Source organism: Eutrema salsugineum, unplaced genomic scaffold (genome assembly GCF_000478725.1).
Source record: "Eutrema salsugineum unplaced genomic scaffold, Eutsalg1_0 scaffold_5, whole genome shotgun sequence".
NCBI classification, from domain to species: domain Eukaryota; kingdom Viridiplantae; phylum Streptophyta; class Magnoliopsida; order Brassicales; family Brassicaceae; genus Eutrema; species Eutrema salsugineum.
This window is the reverse complement of record NW_006256612.1, coordinates 12697114-12717665: the sequence shown is the minus strand read 5'-3', so window position 1 is coordinate 12717665 and position 20552 is coordinate 12697114. Positions and strand designations below refer to the sequence as shown.

Genomic DNA, 20552 nt, shown 5'->3' with positions numbered 1-20552 from the left:
ACTGTATTGATTGTTGCTTGCATTGTCATTATCACAAAAGAATAAATTATGGCCGACTATATTCTTCCGATAGGAATCATTTGTTTTGTAAATTTTGGTCCATATTTCCGGCTTCATTATTCATGTAAATTTATAGAGTATTGAGGTACTTCTTTTTAAATTAGATTTTTGCACTTTAAGTTTCATGAAAACAAGTTAACTTTATTTCCTTTGAATCTTCGATTTTTTTTATACATATATAATAAAATATAACTTAGCTATTGTTGTGCCAACCACACCTGTGACAGGTTGAGTGCATCTAATTTGCATAAATCATAAAAGAACAATCCTTTTGAACGTTTTAACTACCGTACTGACGTTTATTATCTTGGCCTTTTTGTTGTTGTTAGTTAGTTAGTTTAAACTATTGAAGTTTAATTCTTTTATACTAGTATACTACTATCTTACAAAGCGGTACCCATCAAGATGTTTTTTTCATCTTATTTCGTATTATATTGAACTATCGTAGGTGACAACTTGCACGCATTCAGCATTGATTTGTGAAACAGAATCACTTTAGTTTAGATAATATTTTTATTAATCAGAAAGGAACAAAGAAAGGCAGAGAGCATATGCGAATGATCTCATTAATAATAACCTTTTCTCCTCTATTCATGATCGATTGGTCGATTTGTTTAGTTTCGAAAGTTTTTCTAGAAATCGCTAATCGACAAAATAGGCACAGTTATTAATCGTTGACTAGTCGATGCCTCTTTTTCATATGCAAATATTTCAGGGAGATGATAAAAGTAATAAGTAACCACCTTAATTCCACTATTATTAATATTAATTATTTTCTTCCTTACATGCCTTTATGTTACTTGCGTTCGTTTTCTTTAGGAGAAAATAGAAGAACAAACCAAATTGAAGATGAATAACTATAGATAAACAATCTACGATCTCTGGTAATTTGTGGAAGAAGGTGTTTTACTTTGTTTCCTCTGTGTACCCTGGAGTGTCTAATAAGCTGTTCCTGATCTGTCTTGTAATTTCTTAGGCGACAAATATTTAAGTATTTTGTCTTTGTACTAAAAGTGAAAATTGTTAAGCAAAATTAATTTAAAATTACCCAGATAGGGACAAACCAGTTAATTACTTTGGTCGGTTACGGCATAGTCGCGAAAGAATACGCACTGGACAAGTAAGCAGTTTGCCAAAATTTTCAGCAAAGATGATTAGGTTTTGATCTTGACGAAAGTAAATGGGCCTAATAGATATTTGGGCTTGGAAGTCCAATTTTTTTTAGAAGAAATTTGGTAAGAAAATGGGGCAATACAGAAGTTAAACACTTACGTTTATTGGGGGGCTTAACATCTATAAAATATATATACGCACTGTTACTATGCGCGGGTTTCGTTTTAATCAGGTTTTGTGTCCATACCATTACAAACGGGCTTAGACCAGGTCCATTGAGATTTTTTAAGGGTTTTATATTAGATTTTTTAGCTATTTTGAGTTTAAAAATAAATAAATAAAGTCTAAACTCTATGAATCGATCATTGCAGAAGGATTTTTAGGATTGATCCTTACAAAATTTTTAGAACACCTGTCACGTGTCCATTGGTTTTGGCTAAAAAAAACATTGAGACAGTGTTTCTCTCCAAATGGCTTTTTAAATGTACTGGTCATCTTCTTCATCTACGTTCTTTTTTTTAAAAACCCTTTAATTAGTGGAGGAGCAAAATATTAGAAAATTCTTAACTATTCAATAATAATAAAATAATAATAAAAAATTGCTAAAAACTCTAAGAAAGAGTTCTTTGATGGACATGCTCTTAGATACTTATGTGAGTAGATTTGAAACATTGACTCAAATTAAATCTTAGATTGAAGCAGGTTTCTTGTTGTCACCCTATGGCCCTAATTTATATTAGGCCGATCTTTCTCTCTCGTCCGCTTAGTTAAGGGCCTTTTGTTTTTCTTCCAAGTAGTAATTGGAAAAAAGATTGACGATAGTGTAAGTTGTAACTGAACACTAATTACCAAATATAAGTGAATCGATGTTTTTTTTTTCCCACATACAAAGTACATGTAACTACTAAAAGGTAAAAAACAACAAATTTCTGAATTGTTTTACTTTTAGATTTCGACTACATAAATGAATAAAAATAGCTTGAACGAATTGAACTGCATGTACAGATTCAATTTGTATAAACCAGGCTTTAGATTTCGTCTTCTAATTAAATACTTACTTCAAGAAACCGCAAGAAACATCTATGTGGAAAATTAGGTGTTTACTCATGAAAGGGTGGAAGAGAGAATTTTGGTCCCTATTAATTAATATGTCCAATTAAGCTGTACGTATAACTCTTCTACTTATGGTTATACAGTATACTAATACTTATACCAATAAGAACGTAGCTAACCTAATAATAGTATCCCTGGACTCAACTATATGCATGAATAATTTCATTTTTCGGGATATGCATGATATATATTGCCATTTTTCATTAGAAAACAACATTTTTAATTCTCTTTCAGATCTATGTTCCAGCCTTTAGTAGAATTGAATCCTCTAGCTAGGAAAAAAGTTTTTCGCTCTCAATTTCTCTTTAGTGTAAAACTATGAAAAAGACCACATGCGTTATTTGTTCATGTAGCCAACATTAAGCTTGCCTTTAACTTCTTACTCTCTTGTTTATTGCATTTATGACCAGATAGAACGAGGGACCCATATAATAAAATATGTAATATAAAAAAATTGTATTGACATATAATAATATATAAATTTAAATGTGCATAGATCAGTCAAATTTGTCGAGATTTTGATCAATTTAAAATTCATTGATGGAGTATTAGAAATGGATCAACCTTATAGTTGTGGCTTGGCTGTACATAGAGAATAGTCAAAAACAAAGGGTGGTCGACCAAGAAGACACAAGTTGCAACGACTTTTCAATCCTTCAATAATTGATAAGGATGGATATATTTCTTTCGTTCTCTTCGGCGCTACAATGACTTCTATTATTCAACCAAGATTTAACTCTTTATTTGGTCCTGCATAAAATACCAGCAAATCATTAATAAGTATTTGTATATACCTAAATTATATTACATATATAATTAAACATATCAATTTATATTTTGACATGCATATAATGACCATAAATTTAGGTATATACACAAATTAAAATTATCACTGTACAACACAGATTCTTATAAGTATAAGCAGTAACAATCACAGAAAAAAACAAAATCAAACCCATAGTCAAGTTCAATGTAGATGCCTGAGACTGAATCTAACCAGAACAATTTTTTACTATATAAGATTTTTAAATAGTGTGCTTTTGAGCCGCCTTCTTATACTAAATAGAAAAATAAAAAAGATCTACGCGGGACGAACAATTCTAACTTTCTGATATTAATATTAACGAAATGCCACTACATATATATATGAAACTAAGCGACCAGTCAACAGTTTCATCGCCCAAGGGTACACGACCAAGTCCACTGAATATAAAAAAAGTTAATCCAAAAAAGACTATAGAAAATGATTTATGACGTGTTATAAAATATCCAATTGTACGAGTAGAGACAATAATCCAAATCCCAGTCCTCAATTTGCATAAGAACCTCTCAAGAAACTTCCAAGTCCTCACAACTCGACTTTTCTTGTATTTTTCTTTCTTCTTTTATATCATCTAACTTTTCTTGTAATTGCTTTCCAAAGAACAACAACAACCCAAAAAAAATAGGATTGTTTTGCGATGGAAAGACAAAAAAGCATGGAGAAAGGGTTACTGAGGAAGAGCTTAAGCATTAGAGAGCGAAAGTTCCCAAACGAAGACGTTTTCTTAGAAGCCGGGTTATCGAGGAAATCTCCGAGAGAGATTATTAAGAAAGCTCAAAACGACGACGGTGACTGTCGTGTTACCGCCTCTGTTTTTCTCAGCACCTTTGTTGCCGTCGCTGGCTCCTTCTGCACCGGTTGTGGCGTGAGTCATCTTTTCGATTCGATCTCGGTTTTGTTCGGTTCATACCCGGTTTAGATATAGACCATCCGGTTTTCCCTGTCTTCCAATTTTGCTCTGAACCATCTTAATTGATATGCTTGTATCGGTTATGTAGGCGGGTTTTTCATCGGGTGCGCAAGCAGGGATTACCAAAGATTTATCGCTCTCAGTTGCAGAGGTAACGAATAAAATACGTATTGCTATTCCTCAATTTTTTTGCTGAAAAATGTAGTTTTTGAGTTTGACTTTTTAATTTGACCCTATTTATTTGATGCTCATGCAGTACTCAATGTTCGGGTCGATTTTGACATTAGGAGGCTTGATTGGTGCAATATTCAGCGGTAAAGTCGCCGATGTCTTGGGAAGAAAGCGGGTAAGTTATATATACAACATTCCGGTTTTGATTTTGTCTCATGCTTTGGTTTAACCGGTTATCATCTACTGAACCGGTTTTGACTTACCATTTTTTTCAACTCTTTTCTTAAAAAAAAAACCAGACTATGTTGTTTTGCGAAGCCTTTTGCATTACAGGCTGGCTTGCCGTAGCATTTGCTCAGGTTTGTTTTCTATCTTCAACTTGTTGTTTGACTTGTTTACTTTTTTTTCTTTTCTTAATGATACTTACATCTTTATTGTTTAATTTCTGCGTTTATTTGTAGAATTAACTTATTTTTTGATATTCATATTTTGAAGGACGCATTGTGGCTGGATTGTGGAAGATTGTTACTTGGAATCGGTGTTGGTTTATTTAGCTACGTGGTAATTCATATTATTCTATATTCATTTTCCCCACAAAAGTGACAAAATTTAAAATACTTAAATGATTAGATTACTGATACAACGAAGTTGTGTTTAATGTAGATTCCAGTCTATATAGCCGAAATTGCACCAAAACATGTCCGTGGATCGTTTGTGTTTGCCAATCAAGTAAGTAAATTGGGTTTATTCGTAACAGTTTTAATTAAGATCTAACTAGTTTAATCAAACCGGTCCAGCCTGATTTGCTCCAGCGTTATATTTGGAACAATAACATACATTTTTGTTATAAATGTGTACAGCTGATGCAAAATTGCGGCATTGCGCTCTTCTTCATCATTGGCAACTTTCTTCCATGGCGATTATTGGCAACAGTCGGTATGATTATGTCCAGATGTTATAATCTACTAATTCAGAAAATGACAAGATATAATTTAAACCGGTCGATTTTTAACATTATGTTTTGTATGTTTCCAGGCTTCGTGCCATGTGTGCTCCACGTTTTTTGTTTATTTTTTATTCCCGAGTCTCCAAGATGGCTGGTAAGTTTATTTGCATATATATGTTTTTGGTTTTTATGAATTTAACCATTTTATGATCTTATTTTGAAAATTGGTTTAAAGAGTTTTCAAGTTTTTTTATTTATTTATAAATATCATGTTATGTGAATGACAGGCGAAAAAAGGTCGTGATAAAGAATGCCGATCTGCTTTGCAACGCCTTAGGGGATCTGACGTGGACATTTCTCGTGAAGCAAACATAATTAGAGTATGAAATTTCCATTTTTTAAAAAGAATTTACTATTAATATAAGTATTGGTTTTCAAAATTATATATATATATATATTTTCTTTTTTCTTTTTCGTTTGCAGGATACCATTGAAATATCAGAGCTCGATGGTGAAACTGGAATGACTGAATTGTTTCAGAGACGATATGCATATCCGTTAGTTGTACGTATTTGTCAAATACTATCTGAACTAAGAAAACATATAGTTTCTAATGAAATGTGACTGATTTCAACTTAAAAAGAGAGAACGTGATGGTTCAATTGCATTTGAATCAATTCTTATTACGTAATTAATGACATATGTTCGTATACAGATCGGAGTCGGTTTAATGTTTTTGCAACAATTGAGCGGGAGCTCGGGTATGACCTATTATGCCAGCAGCCTCTTCCAAAAAGGAGGTAACTTAATATCCATATATATTTAATCAACAAAATGAAGATTCCCATGTCTAAATAGTTCAATCCACTAAAAATTAACTTATATGTTTATTGAAAAAAAATTGTTTTTAACATATACTAGTACGTTTTATTTTCAGGATTTCCAAGTGCTGTTGGCACATCTGTAATAGCCACGATCATGGTAAATTTTTTAAAAACAACAAAACACATTTACTTTAAAATATCAGAGAAATTTTAATATGAAAAATGAATTAATTATTCGATTATTTTGTAGGTTCCGAAAGCAATGTTGGGAACAATTATAGTCGATAAATTGGGGAGGAGAACGCTCCTAATGGTTAGTTCTACTCTTGCGATATTAAGATTCAATAAAGTATTAAGTTTTCTTCATCCTACTAAAAAAAACGAACAATCTTTTTATCTGAACTTGAACAGGCTTCTTGTGCTGCAATGGGCTTTAGTGCTTTGCTCTTAAGTGTTTCCTATGGTTTCCAGGTGATTTTTTAAGTCTACCATTAATATTAACAATATAAGTATGCAACGTTTTAGCTAATTATTGTCTTCAAATTTTGTTAAATGTGGAACAGTCATTTGGAATTCTCCCAGATCTCACTCCCATCTTCACTTGCATCGGCGTATTGGTAATAACCTTAAACATTTAAACTACCGAACGCTTTTCTCATTGCTGATTTGCTGATCAGATCTATATTGGTGATTTATGAAATGTATAGGGTCACATTGTGTCATTTGCGATGGGAATGGGAGGACTACCATGGATTATAATGGCTGAGGTATTCCATCATCATGTTTTTCCTATTAAAATATATGTTTCTTAAACATACTGGTTTGTAAAAGTGCTATTGTATTGTAATCGAGTTCAAACGGCGAAAATAGTGCTAATTATTTTATTTCTGATTGTGTTTTTTCTGCAGATATTTCCTATGAATGTGAAAGTGTCAGCTGGAACCTTAGTTACCGTAACTAATTGGTTATTTGGTTGGGTTGTCACTTATACTTTCAATTTCATGCTACAATGGAACGCATCAGGTAAGTACTTAGATATAAACATGTTGATATATCACCGTTATTTACTACGTTTTGACTTTGTTATATGGGTGACTGATTGTGTTTTATTGGTTTAATTTTTCAAGGAATGTTCTTCATCTTCTCAATGGTCTCCGCCTCATCGATTGTATTTATATACTTTTTGGTACCGGAGACAAAAGGCCGATCACTTGAAGAAATACAAGCATTGCTCTCCAACTCTGTACAATAATATCGTTTTGGGTAAAGTAAGCATATAAATCGATTATTGTAATTGACCAAAAAAAAAAATGTAATTGGTGTGAGTTTGAATGAGATTTGTGTATGGATCGAATTTTGGATGGAAAAAAGTCAACAATCAAATTGTATACTGTATTTTCCTGTTTGGGAATATGTATGATTTTAGTTATATGCAAAGGAGAAATATACTTTTTTCAAAGGTGATGATAGTTAATTAATGGTAGAAAAACTGCCAATTCTAATTGGGGCAACTGTTACAATATACACTTATAAATGAATTAGCAGCACCCTATACACATTCTTGTACAAACGAAAGTAATTGAACCAAACCACAAAGATTAAAAACAACAAAAATGATAATGACTCAAACAAAGCTAATCAACCAGTTAAATTTTTGATTACTTAAATGCTATAACAAGTTTTTTTTTTTACTAATTACAGACTTAGATTGAAAGTTGGTTTAATACTCCATCGGTTCCGTCATGTATTCCCGTTCCACGTCAACCACTAGACAATTCTGCTTATAATAAATTTAAAACCAAATTTCCATTGCACCTACAAATTACCAACCAGGACTAATTAATAAAATGAGTTAGATTAGGGTAAACGAAAACATCTTCTCGTCAGTGGGAAACGGAGTGGAGATCCCTCATAATAAAACACAAAAGTAGTCGCTCGGCTTCTTGAGAACGTGGTCTCATATGGTGGGCTCTTCATTTCTTTGACAAAAATAATCATATCTCCACTACTATAAAACCAAATCCTATAATAGTAATCTCAAACGACAAAAAGATAGAGAGGAAGAAAATGACGAACGACAAGAAGATGCTTCCAAAACGCATCATACTTATGCGCCATGGCGAGTCCGCCGGAAACATAGACCAAGGGGCTTACGCGACCACGCCCGATCACAAGATCCCTCTCACGGAAGAAGGACGAGCACAGGCGCGTGAAGCCGGGAGGAAGATGAGAGCACTGATCTCAGCTCACAGCAGCGGAGGCGACGGCGCGTGCGGAGAGAACTGGCGCGTGTACTTCTACGTGTCACCGTACGAGAGAACGAGGACAACTCTGAGGGAAGTTGGGAAAGGGTTCTCGAGGAGGCGCGTGATAGGAGTTAGGGAAGAGTGTAGGATTCGGGAACAAGATTTCGGCAACTTTCAGGTCGAAGAGAGGATGAGAGTTGTCAAGGAGACGAGGGAACGATTCGGAAGATTCTTTTATCGTTTCCCTGAGGGTGAATCTGCTTCCGACGTCTACGATCGTGTTTCTAGTAAGTTTTTCTTTATGCCTCTCTTCCTCTTTACCGGTGGTTTATTTCCGGTTTAGGCTCGGTTTATTCTATGGCTAAAATGCATTAATTGATTTAGTTTGGTCGGGTCTACTTTCAAGACTTTTTGACTCGATTCTTGAGAAAAGAAGACGTACTTTGATTGGTTTTCGACTTTCTTGATTTTTTTTTTCTTTTTTGGTAATCAATTACTATTTTACATTGTATTTGTTAAGGCCAAAATAAAACACGAAACCTCGTAGCTACTATATTTAAATAAAAATGTTGAACCAACAGTCATCTTCTCTGGTAGAACACCAAGTGTCAAAGTTTGTTAAACGTTTCGATATTCATGAATGTTATGTAATATCGATTATCTCTATGTTTGACCACATTTGAAAGGTTTCCTCGAGTCTTTATGGAGAGACGTGGACATGAACAGGCATCAAGTGGATCCATCGAGTGAACTAAATCTAGTGATCGTGTCACATGGGCTGACCTCTCGGGTGTTTCTTATGAAATGGTTCAAGTGGACGGTGGAAGAGTTCGAGCGATTGAACAACTTTGGGAACTGCGAGTTCAGAGTGATGGAGTTAGGTGCGAGTGGAGAGTACACTTTCGGGATATACCACTCCGAAGAAGAGATGTTGTCTTGGGGCATGTCGCAAGATATGATTGATGATCAAATGGGTCGTGTTGATGGTTCTCGTGAAACATCCAATGATTGTTGTCCATTGCATCTTGATGAGTATTTTGATTTGTTAGATGAGACTGATGATGAATTGAATGATACTAACTGATTATATGTGCACATTGCTATTGTTTGCGTCTGAAAAAAAACCCATTTATTGGTTGGTTTCAACTAGAAATCAAGTTTAGTAGTGGAGAAGTGGGTCTGTGCGGTTTTGGATACCGGTTTAGTCTTGTTTAGCACATTGGTGTGTAAGAATAATAAGTAGATCTACATTGGGCTTTCGTACAATTAAAAATGGTGAATCATTGTTTTATTAAAGGGCTTTTTACATTTGGTTACCAGTTTTTTTTCACAAAAATTCATGCTATAATTCCTTAAAACCAAATGTTGAACCGATGCTTAGAGCATGTGCATTGAGGTTGCATGTACATTTTAAAATGGGTAGCTAAACAATAAAGATGGATAAAATAATGTAATTGAGGCCCAAAAAAAAAGGATCGGCCTTTCTCTAAGCTTTTTATGGGTCGACCCATGTGGTGAGCCTTAAATGACGTGGCGGTTTTGTATTGGTGGGGGAAATTTTTTGTAGAGAAACGCGTGGGGGTAAAAAAATCGAGTCAGAAATTCTCATTTCTGGAAAAAAAAATCGAGAGGTCTCTCCCTAGACGATTTTGGAGGCGACCGGATGCGATTTCACCGACGGAGCAAATCGATGACGATTTCGGCGGTTTTCCAGCGGCTTGGGCCATCGAATCGTGAAGGTACGTCTTTTTTGAGGGTTTGGTTGTATTTAGGGTTTCAGTTGTTGTGTTTTTCTGAAATTAGGGTTTCGAACATAAATAAAATTTGGGGCTTTTTGTGTTCAATGAACTGTGGCTAATCTATCTGAATAATACTCGTGAATAGAATAGTTTGAAAGCATTTACATGGATATATAGACTGTATTTTGTGTATTGAGGTTTAGATCGGTTCTTTGTAATCGTGAAGTTTGTTTGAGTTGTAATTCTTTTGTTAATGATGTTTATGATGGGTTGGTGATGTATATGATAGGTTTTGTTTAGTGTATGCATATATATTATGCTATATTGATGATGAAGTTGAAGTTGACGTATATGAATGGTTGTTTGTAATCGGTGAAGATAATTTTGAGTTGGGTTTAGTTTGTTTGTTATGTTTATGATCGGGTTTAGCTGTATGTGATAGTTCTTGCTTAGTGTATGCATATATATCATGTTATATTGATGATGAAGTTAAAGTTGATGATGAAAATGTTGTTGTGAATTTTTTTGCGAGGGTAAATTGAGAGAGAGAGCACTAGGGAATCTTGATGATCAACAAACTTCCTTCTAAACTCAGCCCAAAGTAAGTATTCTTCAAACCAACAAAGTTGTAGTTAGCATCTTGTTTAGGGTTGATAGTTGCTTTTATTGGATATGATCGCTTAGTTAGAATTGATTGTAAATGGTGGTAGTTGTTTGTTAGGTGAAGAGTTATGGTTTGGTAATAGATGGTGCTTGTTTAAAAGAACCATTTAGTGCTTTAAAAGCTGTCTCAAAATCACATCAAACATCAACATACTTAAATACTAAGATAACAACTAGTAGCTAAACATTAAAGCTGGTTATTAAACCTACCAAACTCTCAGAAAACTTTCACAACTCTCTCTAATAAATAACTCGCTAAAACACTAACTCTTTCACTCTTCTCTTCTAAACTCACAAACCCGAACTCTTCTTACTCTTTCACAATCACTTTTCTCTTCTAAACTCACAAACCCGAGCTCTTCTAAATCTTTCACAATCACTCTTCTCTTCTAAACTTCTAAACTTCTTAAAACCGATCACCATGGATGCTATGAACCCAAACGGTAGCTCACAGGGGTAGCCACATGTTTTTCGACGTCGTTTTCGAATGAACAAGAAATTGTTCATGCACATTGTCGATCGCCTGTCATATGAAGTTCCGTACTTTCAACAAAGAAGAAACGCTCATGGAAGGTTTGGTCTATCCGGACTACAAAAATGTACGACAGCAATTCGTATGATGGCATATGGTTGTCCGGCTGATGCGGTTGATGAATATCTCCGTCTAGGTGCAAGTGCGGCATTGTTATGCTTGAAAAATTTCACTGAAGGAATAATTCAATTGTTCGGAGATGAGTACCTAAGAAGACCCACGCCCGCAGATCTTCAACGATTACTCAACGATGGAGAGAGACGGGGATTTCCCGGGATGATGGGAAGCATAGATTGCATGCATTGGGAGTGGAAAAATTGCCCTACCGCTTGGAAAGGGCAATATACACGTGGTTCTGGAAAACCGACAATTGTCTTAGAGGCGGTAGCATCACAAGATCTTTGGATATGGCACGCACTTTTTGGACCTCCAGATACCCTAAACGATATTAACGTACTTGAACGTTCACCTGTATTTGATGATATTTTACAAGGTCGAGCTCCTAAAGTTCAATACTGGGTTAACGGACACAAGTATAAGATGAGATACTACCTCACCGACGGTATTTATCCCAAATGGGCAGCTTTTATACCAACTATTCCATTGCCTCAAGATGATAAAGCATCATTATTTGCCACTACCCAAGAATCTGCCCTAAAAGATGTCGAGCGTGCTTTTGGAGTTCTACAAGCTCGTATTGCAATTGTAAGAAATCCAGCACTTTTCTGGGATAAGGAAAAGATTGGCAATATTATGTGTGCATCTATCATATTGCATAATATGATAGTAGAAAATGAACGGAATGAGTACACTCAGTATAACATAGAAGAATTCCAACCAGGGGAGTCAAGCAGAACTTCGCAAGTAGACAATGACTACTCTACAGAGACATCGTCAAACATCGGAAACCTTATCGGGATAAGAAATCAAATCCGTGATCCACAAATACATGAACGCTTGAAGAAAGACTTAGTTGAAAATATATGGAACAAATTTGGCAATTCTCAAGAGTAAAATTACAACTTTTACAATTTAAATATCTGTATTTTGAATTTTAATAATTTCATGTATTGTTCTATAATCTTGTTTAATATGTAATGAATGTTTAAATTAAAGATTAAATTAATAATTTTTTTTTAAATAAAAATTAATTTTTTTAATATTAAGCAACTCTTATCCAACCCACTAATGCAACACTTGATGATAAAAGTTGCTTAATTATCCTTAAACCAAAAAAAACTATTATATTAATGCTAAGCAACTTTCTAACACTCTAATACACATGCTCTTATAGCTTATAGCAAAGCCAGGCAGATAAGTTTAAGTAGGTGGTCCCAAAGGAAGAAATAAATAAGCCAAGACAATCACGTCCGTCGGTTGGGCATTTGGTCTAGTGGTATGATTCTCGCTTAGGGTGCGAGAGGTCCCGAGTTCAATTCTCGGAATGCCCCTCTTGGTTATATTTTTTAGTTCAACTTCAGATAAACAAATAAATAGCTTGTTCAAAAAAAAAAGACAAACGAATAGTAAAAAGAAAATGACGTAGTCTATGAAATTGTTATTCAACGCCTGATTACGAAGAAATAAAAAGCAAAATGGAGTCTATTTTTTTAATTATATTTTGTCAATGGAGAATATTGCTAATCAACTTTATGTTATTCAGATGCAAGGGAAAAAAAAGCTAACTTTATTGAGCAATCAGATCTCATCGAAAATCAATCGAATCATTGCCTAAAAAAAGTAGCAAAACCAGTGGCAATATCTCCCAATCGACTGTAGTGTCCCGATTTCAAACTTCGTCTGTCTTGGATTGCAACCTGAATGGCATGGAATTGATTTCTTCTTCAACCATTGGAAACTCAGCTCTGTGTTTAACCCTAATCTCCATTCTCCTCTTCTTCTTCCTCACTACAACCATTCCCAGTTTCCCGGATCACCCTTCAAGCTCCCCTATTACTCCGAATCGCTCTCTTCTCGACGACTCCAACGTCACATCCACTGTGAATCAGAGCTCGAGCGCTAATTCCGAATCCTCTTGTCTCTCCGCGAGATCCCACGATGATGGCGTCATCAACTATTTCTCCCTCCATTCCTGCATCTTCAACGAAAACCTATTCCTCTCGATCCCAGTCTTGTCGCTCCTCATTCTTCTACACTTCTACATACTCATCAAAACCGCACAGACCCACTTCTCCACCGTCACGACCAAGCTCGCCGATCGCCTCAATCTCTCTCCCAGCATGGCGGCTGTGACTCTCTTGGCCTTAGGTAACGGCGCACCGGACGTATTTGCCTCCGTCGCCGCCTTGCGTGGTGGTCAGTACCGAACCGGATTCGGAGCAATCTTATCCGCCGGAACCTTTGTCTCGGCCTTTGTCGTCGGGTTTGTCGCCATCTACGCCGCGCCGTTTCCGGTGGACGCCGCGTCCTTCGTCAGGGATGTGCTTTTCTACCTGATAGCTGCTTCCTTCTTGTTCTATGTGTACTTGAGTGGCGAGATATTCGTGTGGCAAGCAATTGGGTTCGTGGGGTTTTACATTTTCTTCGTCGGCTTCGTCTTCTGGATGGATTTTGGTACCAACGTTGAAAAAGGGAAAGTCATCAGTGAGGAAGAGAAGGACTTGTTGAGAGTTAACGATTGCGAGATTGCAGGTCCTCCCGAGAGCTATAAAGCAGAGAAAGAACATCGATTTTCCGGGATTTTTCGGCTTTATGGGACGGTAAAAGTCTTCTTCACTCATCTCTGAGCTTCATTTATAGACGAGAATGCTGGATTTAGCATCTTCTTCTGCACCAACGGTGAAATGCTGAATGTAGTTATGTGTTTAAAGGCTTCGACGTTATGATAATTCTTTTTGTTAGTCTAGTGAATGAGCTTTGTAAGTAGCTTAGGCGGTTTCAATTGCATTGTAGATGTGTTGACAGCCACAGGAACAATCATTGAATAGGTTAGCTAAATAGAGAGCTAACATGTTAAAAAGAAGCTGGGCCAAATGAGTTTGGTGTATTCTGGTTTTTCGTAGCGTTGGAACTGGGAATTGTTTGAGAATCGTTAATCAAGTGAAGTCTCTCTAGAATGTGGTTTGTCTGATCTTGCTTTCGTTGCTGTGGTTGCAGATCTCGAGGATGTGGGAAGCTCCTGTATCAATTCTTTTGATGCTTACAATCCCAAAAACTTCTCCTTCTGAATGGTCTCGGTTTTACCGATCTGCCAACATTGTTTTCTGCCCTCTTGCCCTTTTGTACACTTGCAACTCCTTTGTACCTCTAAACCACCCGATTTCATTCCTCTTTCCAAACACCCATCTCCCACTTTGGCTTGTCGTCTTCTTCATGACGTCTTCCCTTGCTTTCCTTCACTTCACAGTCGAGAAACAGCCTCCAAAAACCGAGCAAATGCCAGTCATCGTTGTAGCTTTCATAATGAGTGTTTTCTGGATATCAACAATTGCTGGTGAGCTCCTTAACTGCTTGGCCGCACTTGGAACGCTCCTGAAATTGCCTCCGGCGCTCCTTGGCCTAACCGTTCTTGCTTGGGGAAACTCGGTTGGTGACCTTGTTGCTGACGTGGCAGTTGCAAAGGCGGGTCGACCAGCAATGGCCATGGCTGGTTGCTTTGCGGGTCCAATGTTTAATATGCTTGTTGGACTTGGAACGGCCTTGGTGATGCAAACAGCTAATGTATATCCAAACGCTTACGAACTTGGATTCCATGTAGGTATTGTGATCGCTTTCGTCTTCTTGTTGCTTAGTTTAATGGGATCTCTCTTGGTTATAACCTGGTCTAGATTCCGAGTTCCGAGGTTCTGGGGGATCTGTCTTGTTGGACTCTATGTTGTTTTCACGTTTGTTAGTCTTATCATCGCCAAATTTTCAACCTGATCATATATGTTTGAAGTTTGCGCGTTGAAAATCTTGGGTGAAGACCAGAATTCGAAGAGAATTGGCAAAATTTCTGAGGTTGGCAAAAATGGCCACAGGTAATCTCAGAATCTCATAGGAAGTTCTTGTGATCGTCTGTGAGGCAGATTAGGAAAGTTTGGTAGATAGGTGCAGGATGGTAAAGTATACATGTGAAGAGCAAGAGCAGAGAAGCTATGCAGATTTTTTTGGGAGAAGATTTTGGATTCCTGGTTTCAGACCGGTTTCCGTTTCTACTGATTATACTGGTTTGCTTTACCTGAATGGTATATGTATAAACCACACACATTTGTATTCTTTTGATAATTAATGAGAAATAGTTTGCGTTCACGATTCTCCGGTTTTCTCTCGATTCTAAAATGTAGTATTAGAGCAGAGCAATTAGTTGATTCTGGTTCGAACTTACTACCATAAGACCTGACTAATGATACTTGAAAAAATATGAGATTGCAGTTTTATTCATAAATCATAATCCAAAAAGCTAGATTTTTTTAAGACTAATTCATCTCCGTATATTTCATTTTCAGTAATCCAGATTTTGGCATAAAGGGGCACTCGACGCTAATCATACTTTGACGATTTCTGAACTTGTGTTAAGAAAACCAATTATTTGTGTAAGTGGCTATTAACAACCCAGAACATTTTCGGACTTTTTTTTTTTGGCTATTTCCTATTTTTTTCTTGCAAAAAAAAGAGGTTATCTATTTTTCTAGTCTTCTTTATTACAGATTAAGTACTACTTAATTGAGTGAAAGAAATAATAATTTAATCGTAAAGCAATGCCATCATATCTGACAACAGTAGAGGAATCTTGACATAAGCCCAGCGTTTGACACGATACCCATCTTTAAAAGCTTCCACTGACTCCCTTTGTCTTCTATTTCCTCATTGTTAAAGTCGACAAAGGGGAAAAGCAAAAACCCTAATAAATCACACCAAATTAAGATAAAACCAGATCTTTAAAACTCTCTTCCCACCAAGAGGATCAACTACTGTCTTCCTCAAATCCAACTCTTCTTCCACATCAACTTCAGATTCTTCTTGCAAAACCAACTCAAAGGTCACTTTTCATTTGTAGCTTTTTTTTTCTTTCTTTTATTGACCTGTTCGTACATATATTTGTTTGTGGCCTTGTGGGGAAACTAATGGTGAATCCACATGATTAATCGATAGACATGGTGTTGTATGAACGTTTCTACTTGTTCTGGGGTTAGAAGATGAGAAGATCCTTTGCTCTGTCTATTTTACAGGAAGTTAAACTTTTTTGGGGTCCTAATAAGTAGTAGATTGATGTACTTTCTGTTAATTGATATAAGCTCAATTTTCACACTTCTTGCTGCTTAGATCTTCTTGGCTAATTTAGAAAATATTTATCAAACCATATATATAAATTAAGTTCCAGTGATTTCTTGTTTCCCATCTTTGATAATTGTTGGCAACCTTATCTCCCTGAGATTTCTTCTTGAAATTCTTGGTCAGATGTTTATTGAAACAATCCCAAATCTTTTGTCTTTATTCTGGTAGAGAATGGATCAGCAAGAGCATGGACAGTCCGGAGCCGTGAACTACGGCACAAACCCATACCAAACCAACCCGATGACCACCACCGTAGCCGGGAGTGTGGGCCCAGCGGCACCACCAGGCCAGCTAGCGTTCCACCAGATCCATCAGCAGCAGCAGCAGCAACAGCTGGCACAGCAGCTTCAAGCATTCTGGGAGAATCAATTCAAAGAGATCGAGAAAACAACCGATTTCAAGAACCACAGTCTTCCTCTCGCGAGGATCAAGAAGATCATGAAAGCAGATGAAGACGTCCGTATGATCTCTGCAGAGGCGCCTGTTGTGTTTGCAAGGGCCTGTGAGATGTTCATACTGGAGCTGACACTAAGGTCGTGGAACCACACGGAGGAGAACAAGAGGAGGACGCTGCAGAAGAACGATATAGCTGCTGCGGTTACTAGAACCGATATCTTTGATTTTCTTGTGGACATTGTTCCACGAGAGGATCTTCGAGACGAGGTCTTGGGAAGTATTCCGAGAGGGACTGTCCCGGAGGCTGCTGCTGCTGCTGGTTACCCGTATGGATACTTGCCTCCAGGAACAGCTCCTATAGGTAACCCGGGAATGGTTATGGGTAACCCGGGTGGTGGTGGTGCATACCCGCCTAATCCTTACATGGGTCAACCCATGTGGCAGCAGCAGGGACCTGACCAACCTGACTCGGAAAATTAGCTTTGGCTAAGAAACTGTGAGTCCTTTTTTTAACCATTTAAAAGTTTTGTGTTTCTGTTTAGTTTGATTGAAGTGAAGTGTGATTCGTTTTTGTTTTTGTTTTGGCAGAGTTTCTAGTCAGAAAGGAGGAGACTTTAGAGAAGAAAAGGAAAAGAACATATCAGATTTTCATATCCGTGTTGTAGGAAGAATGTTGAGTGTTTATGTCTATTCGATCCTTTCTTTAAAGGATAAATTTAGGGATGAACATGAAGAATGTATAAACAAAATGTAAGGAACAGGTGTGCTTGACAAGGTTTTTATTTGAATGTTTATTGTCTTTTCTCTATCGTGACTCATCACATCAAATAGAAACCACCAAAAGTTGTTTCTTTTTGGAACATTTCATCGAAACCATTGGATACTTGAGACAATTTTGAGCTGTGATCATCCGAAACAGATTCTTGGAAAGTAAATGGCAAAAACATGACATAAGAAAAGAGCAGAGTTTAGCTAAGGCGGTTTTTGCCAATGATCACTGATCAGGGCATAAAAACATAGTGAAAAAAAATTAAATAAAAAAGACAAAAAGAGGATATGACTCGGCTATTTTATCCGGGTTGATATTTTTTATACGTTTATCTACAACAGGCTTACTTGGTTGGTCATCATTTTACCTTGTCAATACGACCGACATCAGAAGCTGCGGCAATGGCGATGAACAATGATTTTGGAGCTTTCATCGAGAAATCTACAATCTCTCCAACGCCTTCTTACTCGTCTCATTCTCTAAAGGGTCTTACTTTCGCCATTAAAGACATGTACGATATCTCCATATAAATACTTTCTCTACCAAATAAATTTGAGTCACTGCAAATCGTTGAGCTTGTTTTGGTTTAATCAGATTTGATGTGGAAGGACGCATAACCGGTTTTGGTAACCCAGATTGGTTAAGGACACACTCGGCAGCTACTTCCACAGCTCCCGCAGTTTCATCTCTCTTAGAAGCTGGAGCTACCTCTTTGGGTATAACCATTATGGACGAAATGGCATACAGGTAACAACAGGTCTTGCTGTTATTGTAATTCAAACCGTTGTATAAAACCAACAATCAACTGTGGTTTTTTTTTTGGTTTGGTTGCAGCATAAACGGAGAAAATGCACACTACGGGACTCCTATAAACCCAATTGCTTTCGATAGAGTGCCTGGTGGATCTTCAAGTGGTTCTGCTGTAGCTGTAGCTGCTGCTCTTGTGGATTTTTCTATTGGTGAGTTGTAGAAATATATATGTATGTACTGATCATGCTTGTAGATAAATTTGCCTTTTCTTTTTGTTTGTTCATTTCTGTCTAAATTAAATTCTAAATGCTCTGTTTTTGTTATCAAGCAGGAACTGATACCGGAGGGAGTGTACGAGTTCCGGCGTCTTACTGTGGTATTTTCGGTTTCCGGCCATCGCACGGAGTTGTTTCCACTGCCGGAGTTACTCCAATGGCTCAGAGCTTCGACACAGTTGGTAAAGACAGCAAAAAAACCGATATCGACATGTGTTTGGTTAAAAAACCAAATCTTGATATTGATGGTTCAAACATTGTCTCTAGGATGGTTTGCCCGGGACACAGCCACTTTGAAACGCGTAGGCTGCGTTCTCCTGCAGCAGCAGCCTCACTTGAACCACATTGAGCCAACTCAATTGATAATTGCTGATGACTGCTTCAAGCTGTGTAGTGCACCACGTGATCTGTTGGTGCAGCCACTGGTTCTATCTGTGGAAAAATCCTTTGGAGGTAAGAAGCAACATAAGAACTTGTTCAAAGGGAAGTCTAGAGTTAATTCCCTATATGGAGACAATGTTCCTTAATAATTCTGTTCCGTGTCAAGGCAATACTGTAACGGAGAACGTGAATCTTGGAGAATACATCCAAGAGAATGTTCCAAGCCTGAAGCATTTCATGACAGGTGACGATGTCACGACACAACAAGATTTCTGCATTCCATCTCTCATGGCTCTATCGAGTTCAATGAGATTGTTACAGAGGTATCTTTCTCATCTATGCCAAAATCGATTTGTAACAGACTAATAGTATGTAGATATAAATAACCAAAGTTTAGGTATGAATTCAAGATGAACCACGGTGAATGGGTCTCATCGGTGAAGCCAGAGTTTGGTCCCGGAATATCAGCACGGATTGAGGAAGCTATCAGGACATCCGATGAGAAGGTCGACCATTGCCGGTCTGTGAAATCCGAACTTTCAACGGCTCTTTCAACTTTGCTTGGGGTACAATCTTCTTCCTATTTCACCCAAAACTAGAAACTATAACAAAATTTAGGTTTGCCAATGATTGAAAGTAGGGAGTGTCCATTCTGGTTTTCGGTTTGGTTTATGTGATAATGGAAACCGAATAGAAACTGTATACCATGCTGATCGATTTAATTTGGTTTTGTAGAATATTTGAAGGTAATTCAATAATATATGTAAGGTTTTAATGGGTTTATTTGCTTATCGGTTTGTTTCGGATTTACGGTTTATTTTACTATCAGCTCAGTTTATTTCTCGGTGTGGTTTGGGTTCAGATTGGTTCGACCGGACTCTACACCTCTTTAAAAAATCACTTACCTGGAGGAGACCGGTTTAATGTGAATCATACCAAGCTGTATTCATTCATCTGAATGACTGAATGTGTCTACATGCCTTTGTAGGACAAGGGTGTGTTGGTAATTCCGACGGTGCCAGGTCCTCCACCGCATCTCAAAGCTGACGTGGCTGCACTCGAATCTTTCCGCAGCCGAGCCTTTAGCTTGTTGTCGATCGCAGGCGTTTCTGGATTCTGTCAGGTAATAACAACGCCAATTTATGTCTTTAATTTCTTGTGGAGTCGGTTGAGAACCGGTCTGATCGTCTGATTTTTCACTGACAGGTGAGCATACCATTAGGGCTACACGAAAATCTTCCGGTATCGGTATCCTTGGTAGCTAAGCATGGCTCAGACGGTTTTCTTCTGAGTCTTGTGGATTCCCTTTCCAAATTCATGGCTAAGTACGTTATTGCAAACAAGTTGTAACTAACTATTTACATGTGGGACAATTGAACTCGTCTTTATACTTTTAGCAATCAATTTATATATATCTTAGCTAATTGATTATCTTACTAAATTTAATTGATATGGGTAAGTGACCCGTTTCCTAATTAGCAAGGAATAGGGATTGATTTAGATTTATTAACCGATCAACAATAAATCATTTAAAATGGGATTTTTTATGATTCGGTCTACTACT

At 37.0% G+C, this 20552-nt stretch overlaps 6 protein-coding genes and 1 non-coding gene across 8 annotated transcripts; all 7 read left to right on the top strand.

Moving 5' to 3' along the window:
- Positions 1 to 3583: 3583 nt before the first annotated feature.
- Positions 3584 to 7419, top strand: LOC18993983 (sugar transporter ERD6). 2 transcript variants are annotated; one of them, XM_006417568.2, is made up of 18 exons: positions 3584 to 3974; positions 4108 to 4170; positions 4276 to 4365; positions 4490 to 4549; positions 4686 to 4751; positions 4854 to 4919; positions 5051 to 5126; positions 5226 to 5290; positions 5424 to 5516; positions 5620 to 5700; positions 5852 to 5936; positions 6074 to 6117; positions 6211 to 6273; positions 6372 to 6431; positions 6524 to 6577; positions 6668 to 6727; positions 6869 to 6983; positions 7088 to 7419. In XM_006417568.2, the coding sequence occupies exons 1-18, from the start codon at positions 3747 to 3749 to the stop codon at positions 7210 to 7212; spliced, it is 1494 nt and encodes a 497-aa protein (XP_006417631.1). In that variant the 5' UTR covers positions 3584 to 3746; the 3' UTR covers positions 7213 to 7419. The 2 variants fall into 2 exon arrangements, with proteins under 2 accessions (XP_006417631.1, XP_024008595.1); XM_024152827.1 differs by having other exon boundaries at positions 5051 to 5290.
- Positions 7420 to 7872: 453 nt separating this feature from the next.
- LOC18993982 (phosphoglycerate mutase-like protein AT74H) lies at positions 7873 to 9345 on the top strand. The gene is made up of 2 exons (XM_006417566.2): positions 7873 to 8493; positions 8893 to 9345. Exons 1-2 carry the CDS (start codon positions 8028 to 8030, stop codon positions 9288 to 9290), a joined length of 864 nt encoding a protein of 287 aa, XP_006417629.1. The 5' UTR covers positions 7873 to 8027; the 3' UTR covers positions 9291 to 9345.
- A 628-nt stretch (positions 9346 to 9973) lies between these two features.
- LOC18993981 (cation/calcium exchanger 5) lies at positions 9974 to 15391 on the top strand. The gene is made up of 3 exons (XM_006417565.2): positions 9974 to 10546; positions 12804 to 13860; positions 14258 to 15391. The coding sequence occupies exons 2-3, from the start codon at positions 12967 to 12969 to the stop codon at positions 15020 to 15022; spliced, it is 1659 nt and encodes a 552-aa protein (XP_006417628.1). The 5' UTR covers positions 9974 to 10546; positions 12804 to 12966; the 3' UTR covers positions 15023 to 15391.
- On the top strand, positions 11228 to 12154 carry LOC112084043. Its single transcript, XM_024152319.1, has one exon. The coding sequence runs from the start codon at positions 11228 to 11230 to the stop codon at positions 12152 to 12154; it is 927 nt and encodes a 308-aa protein (XP_024008087.1).
- On the top strand, positions 12520 to 12591 carry TRNAP-AGG. The gene has a single exon. It is a non-coding gene; the product is annotated as a tRNA-Pro (tRNA).
- Positions 15392 to 15902: 511 nt separating the features above from the next.
- LOC18993979 (nuclear transcription factor Y subunit C-9) lies at positions 15903 to 17619 on the top strand. Its single transcript, XM_006417563.2, has 3 exons — positions 15903 to 16121; positions 16586 to 17309; positions 17402 to 17619. Exon 2 carries the CDS (start codon positions 16589 to 16591, stop codon positions 17291 to 17293), a length of 705 nt encoding a protein of 234 aa, XP_006417626.1. The 5' UTR covers positions 15903 to 16121; positions 16586 to 16588; the 3' UTR covers positions 17294 to 17309; positions 17402 to 17619.
- A 324-nt stretch (positions 17620 to 17943) lies between these two features.
- LOC18993978 (amidase 1) lies at positions 17944 to 20412 on the top strand. Its single transcript, XM_006417562.2, has 9 exons — positions 17944 to 18093; positions 18177 to 18329; positions 18417 to 18541; positions 18664 to 18789; positions 18875 to 19060; positions 19155 to 19311; positions 19386 to 19554; positions 19977 to 20111; positions 20195 to 20412. Exons 1-9 carry the CDS (start codon positions 17984 to 17986, stop codon positions 20336 to 20338), a joined length of 1305 nt encoding a protein of 434 aa, XP_006417625.1. The 5' UTR covers positions 17944 to 17983; the 3' UTR covers positions 20339 to 20412.
- The last annotated feature ends 140 nt before the right edge of the window (positions 20413 to 20552 follow it).

Coding starts and splice junctions, on each gene's coding strand:
- LOC18993983 (XM_024152827.1), top strand. CDS start 3,747: ATGGAAAGACAAAAAAGCATGGAGAAAGGGTTACTGAGGAAGAGCTTA. Junction 5,291..5,423: donor CCGAGTCTCCAAGATGGCTG/GTAAGTTTATTT, acceptor TGTGAATGACAG/GCGAAAAAAGGTCGTGATAA. Junction 6,984..7,087: donor GCTACAATGGAACGCATCAG/GTAAGTACTTAG, acceptor TAATTTTTCAAG/GAATGTTCTTCATCTTCTCA.
- LOC18993978 (XM_006417562.2), top strand. CDS start 17,984: ATGGCGATGAACAATGATTTTGGAGCTTTCATCGAGAAATCTACAATC. Junction 18,094..18,176: donor ACTTTCGCCATTAAAGACAT/GTACGATATCTC, acceptor TGGTTTAATCAG/ATTTGATGTGGAAGGACGCA. Junction 19,555..19,976: donor CTCTTTCAACTTTGCTTGGG/GTACAATCTTCT, acceptor ATGCCTTTGTAG/GACAAGGGTGTGTTGGTAAT.
- LOC18993979 (XM_006417563.2), top strand. CDS start 16,589: ATGGATCAGCAAGAGCATGGACAGTCCGGAGCCGTGAACTACGGCACA.
- LOC112084043 (XM_024152319.1), top strand. CDS start 11,228: ATGGCATATGGTTGTCCGGCTGATGCGGTTGATGAATATCTCCGTCTA.
- LOC18993981 (XM_006417565.2), top strand. CDS start 12,967: ATGGAATTGATTTCTTCTTCAACCATTGGAAACTCAGCTCTGTGTTTA. Junction 13,861..14,257: donor TTTTTCGGCTTTATGGGACG/GTAAAAGTCTTC, acceptor CTGTGGTTGCAG/ATCTCGAGGATGTGGGAAGC.
- LOC18993982 (XM_006417566.2), top strand. CDS start 8,028: ATGACGAACGACAAGAAGATGCTTCCAAAACGCATCATACTTATGCGC. Junction 8,494..8,892: donor CGTCTACGATCGTGTTTCTA/GTAAGTTTTTCT, acceptor CACATTTGAAAG/GTTTCCTCGAGTCTTTATGG.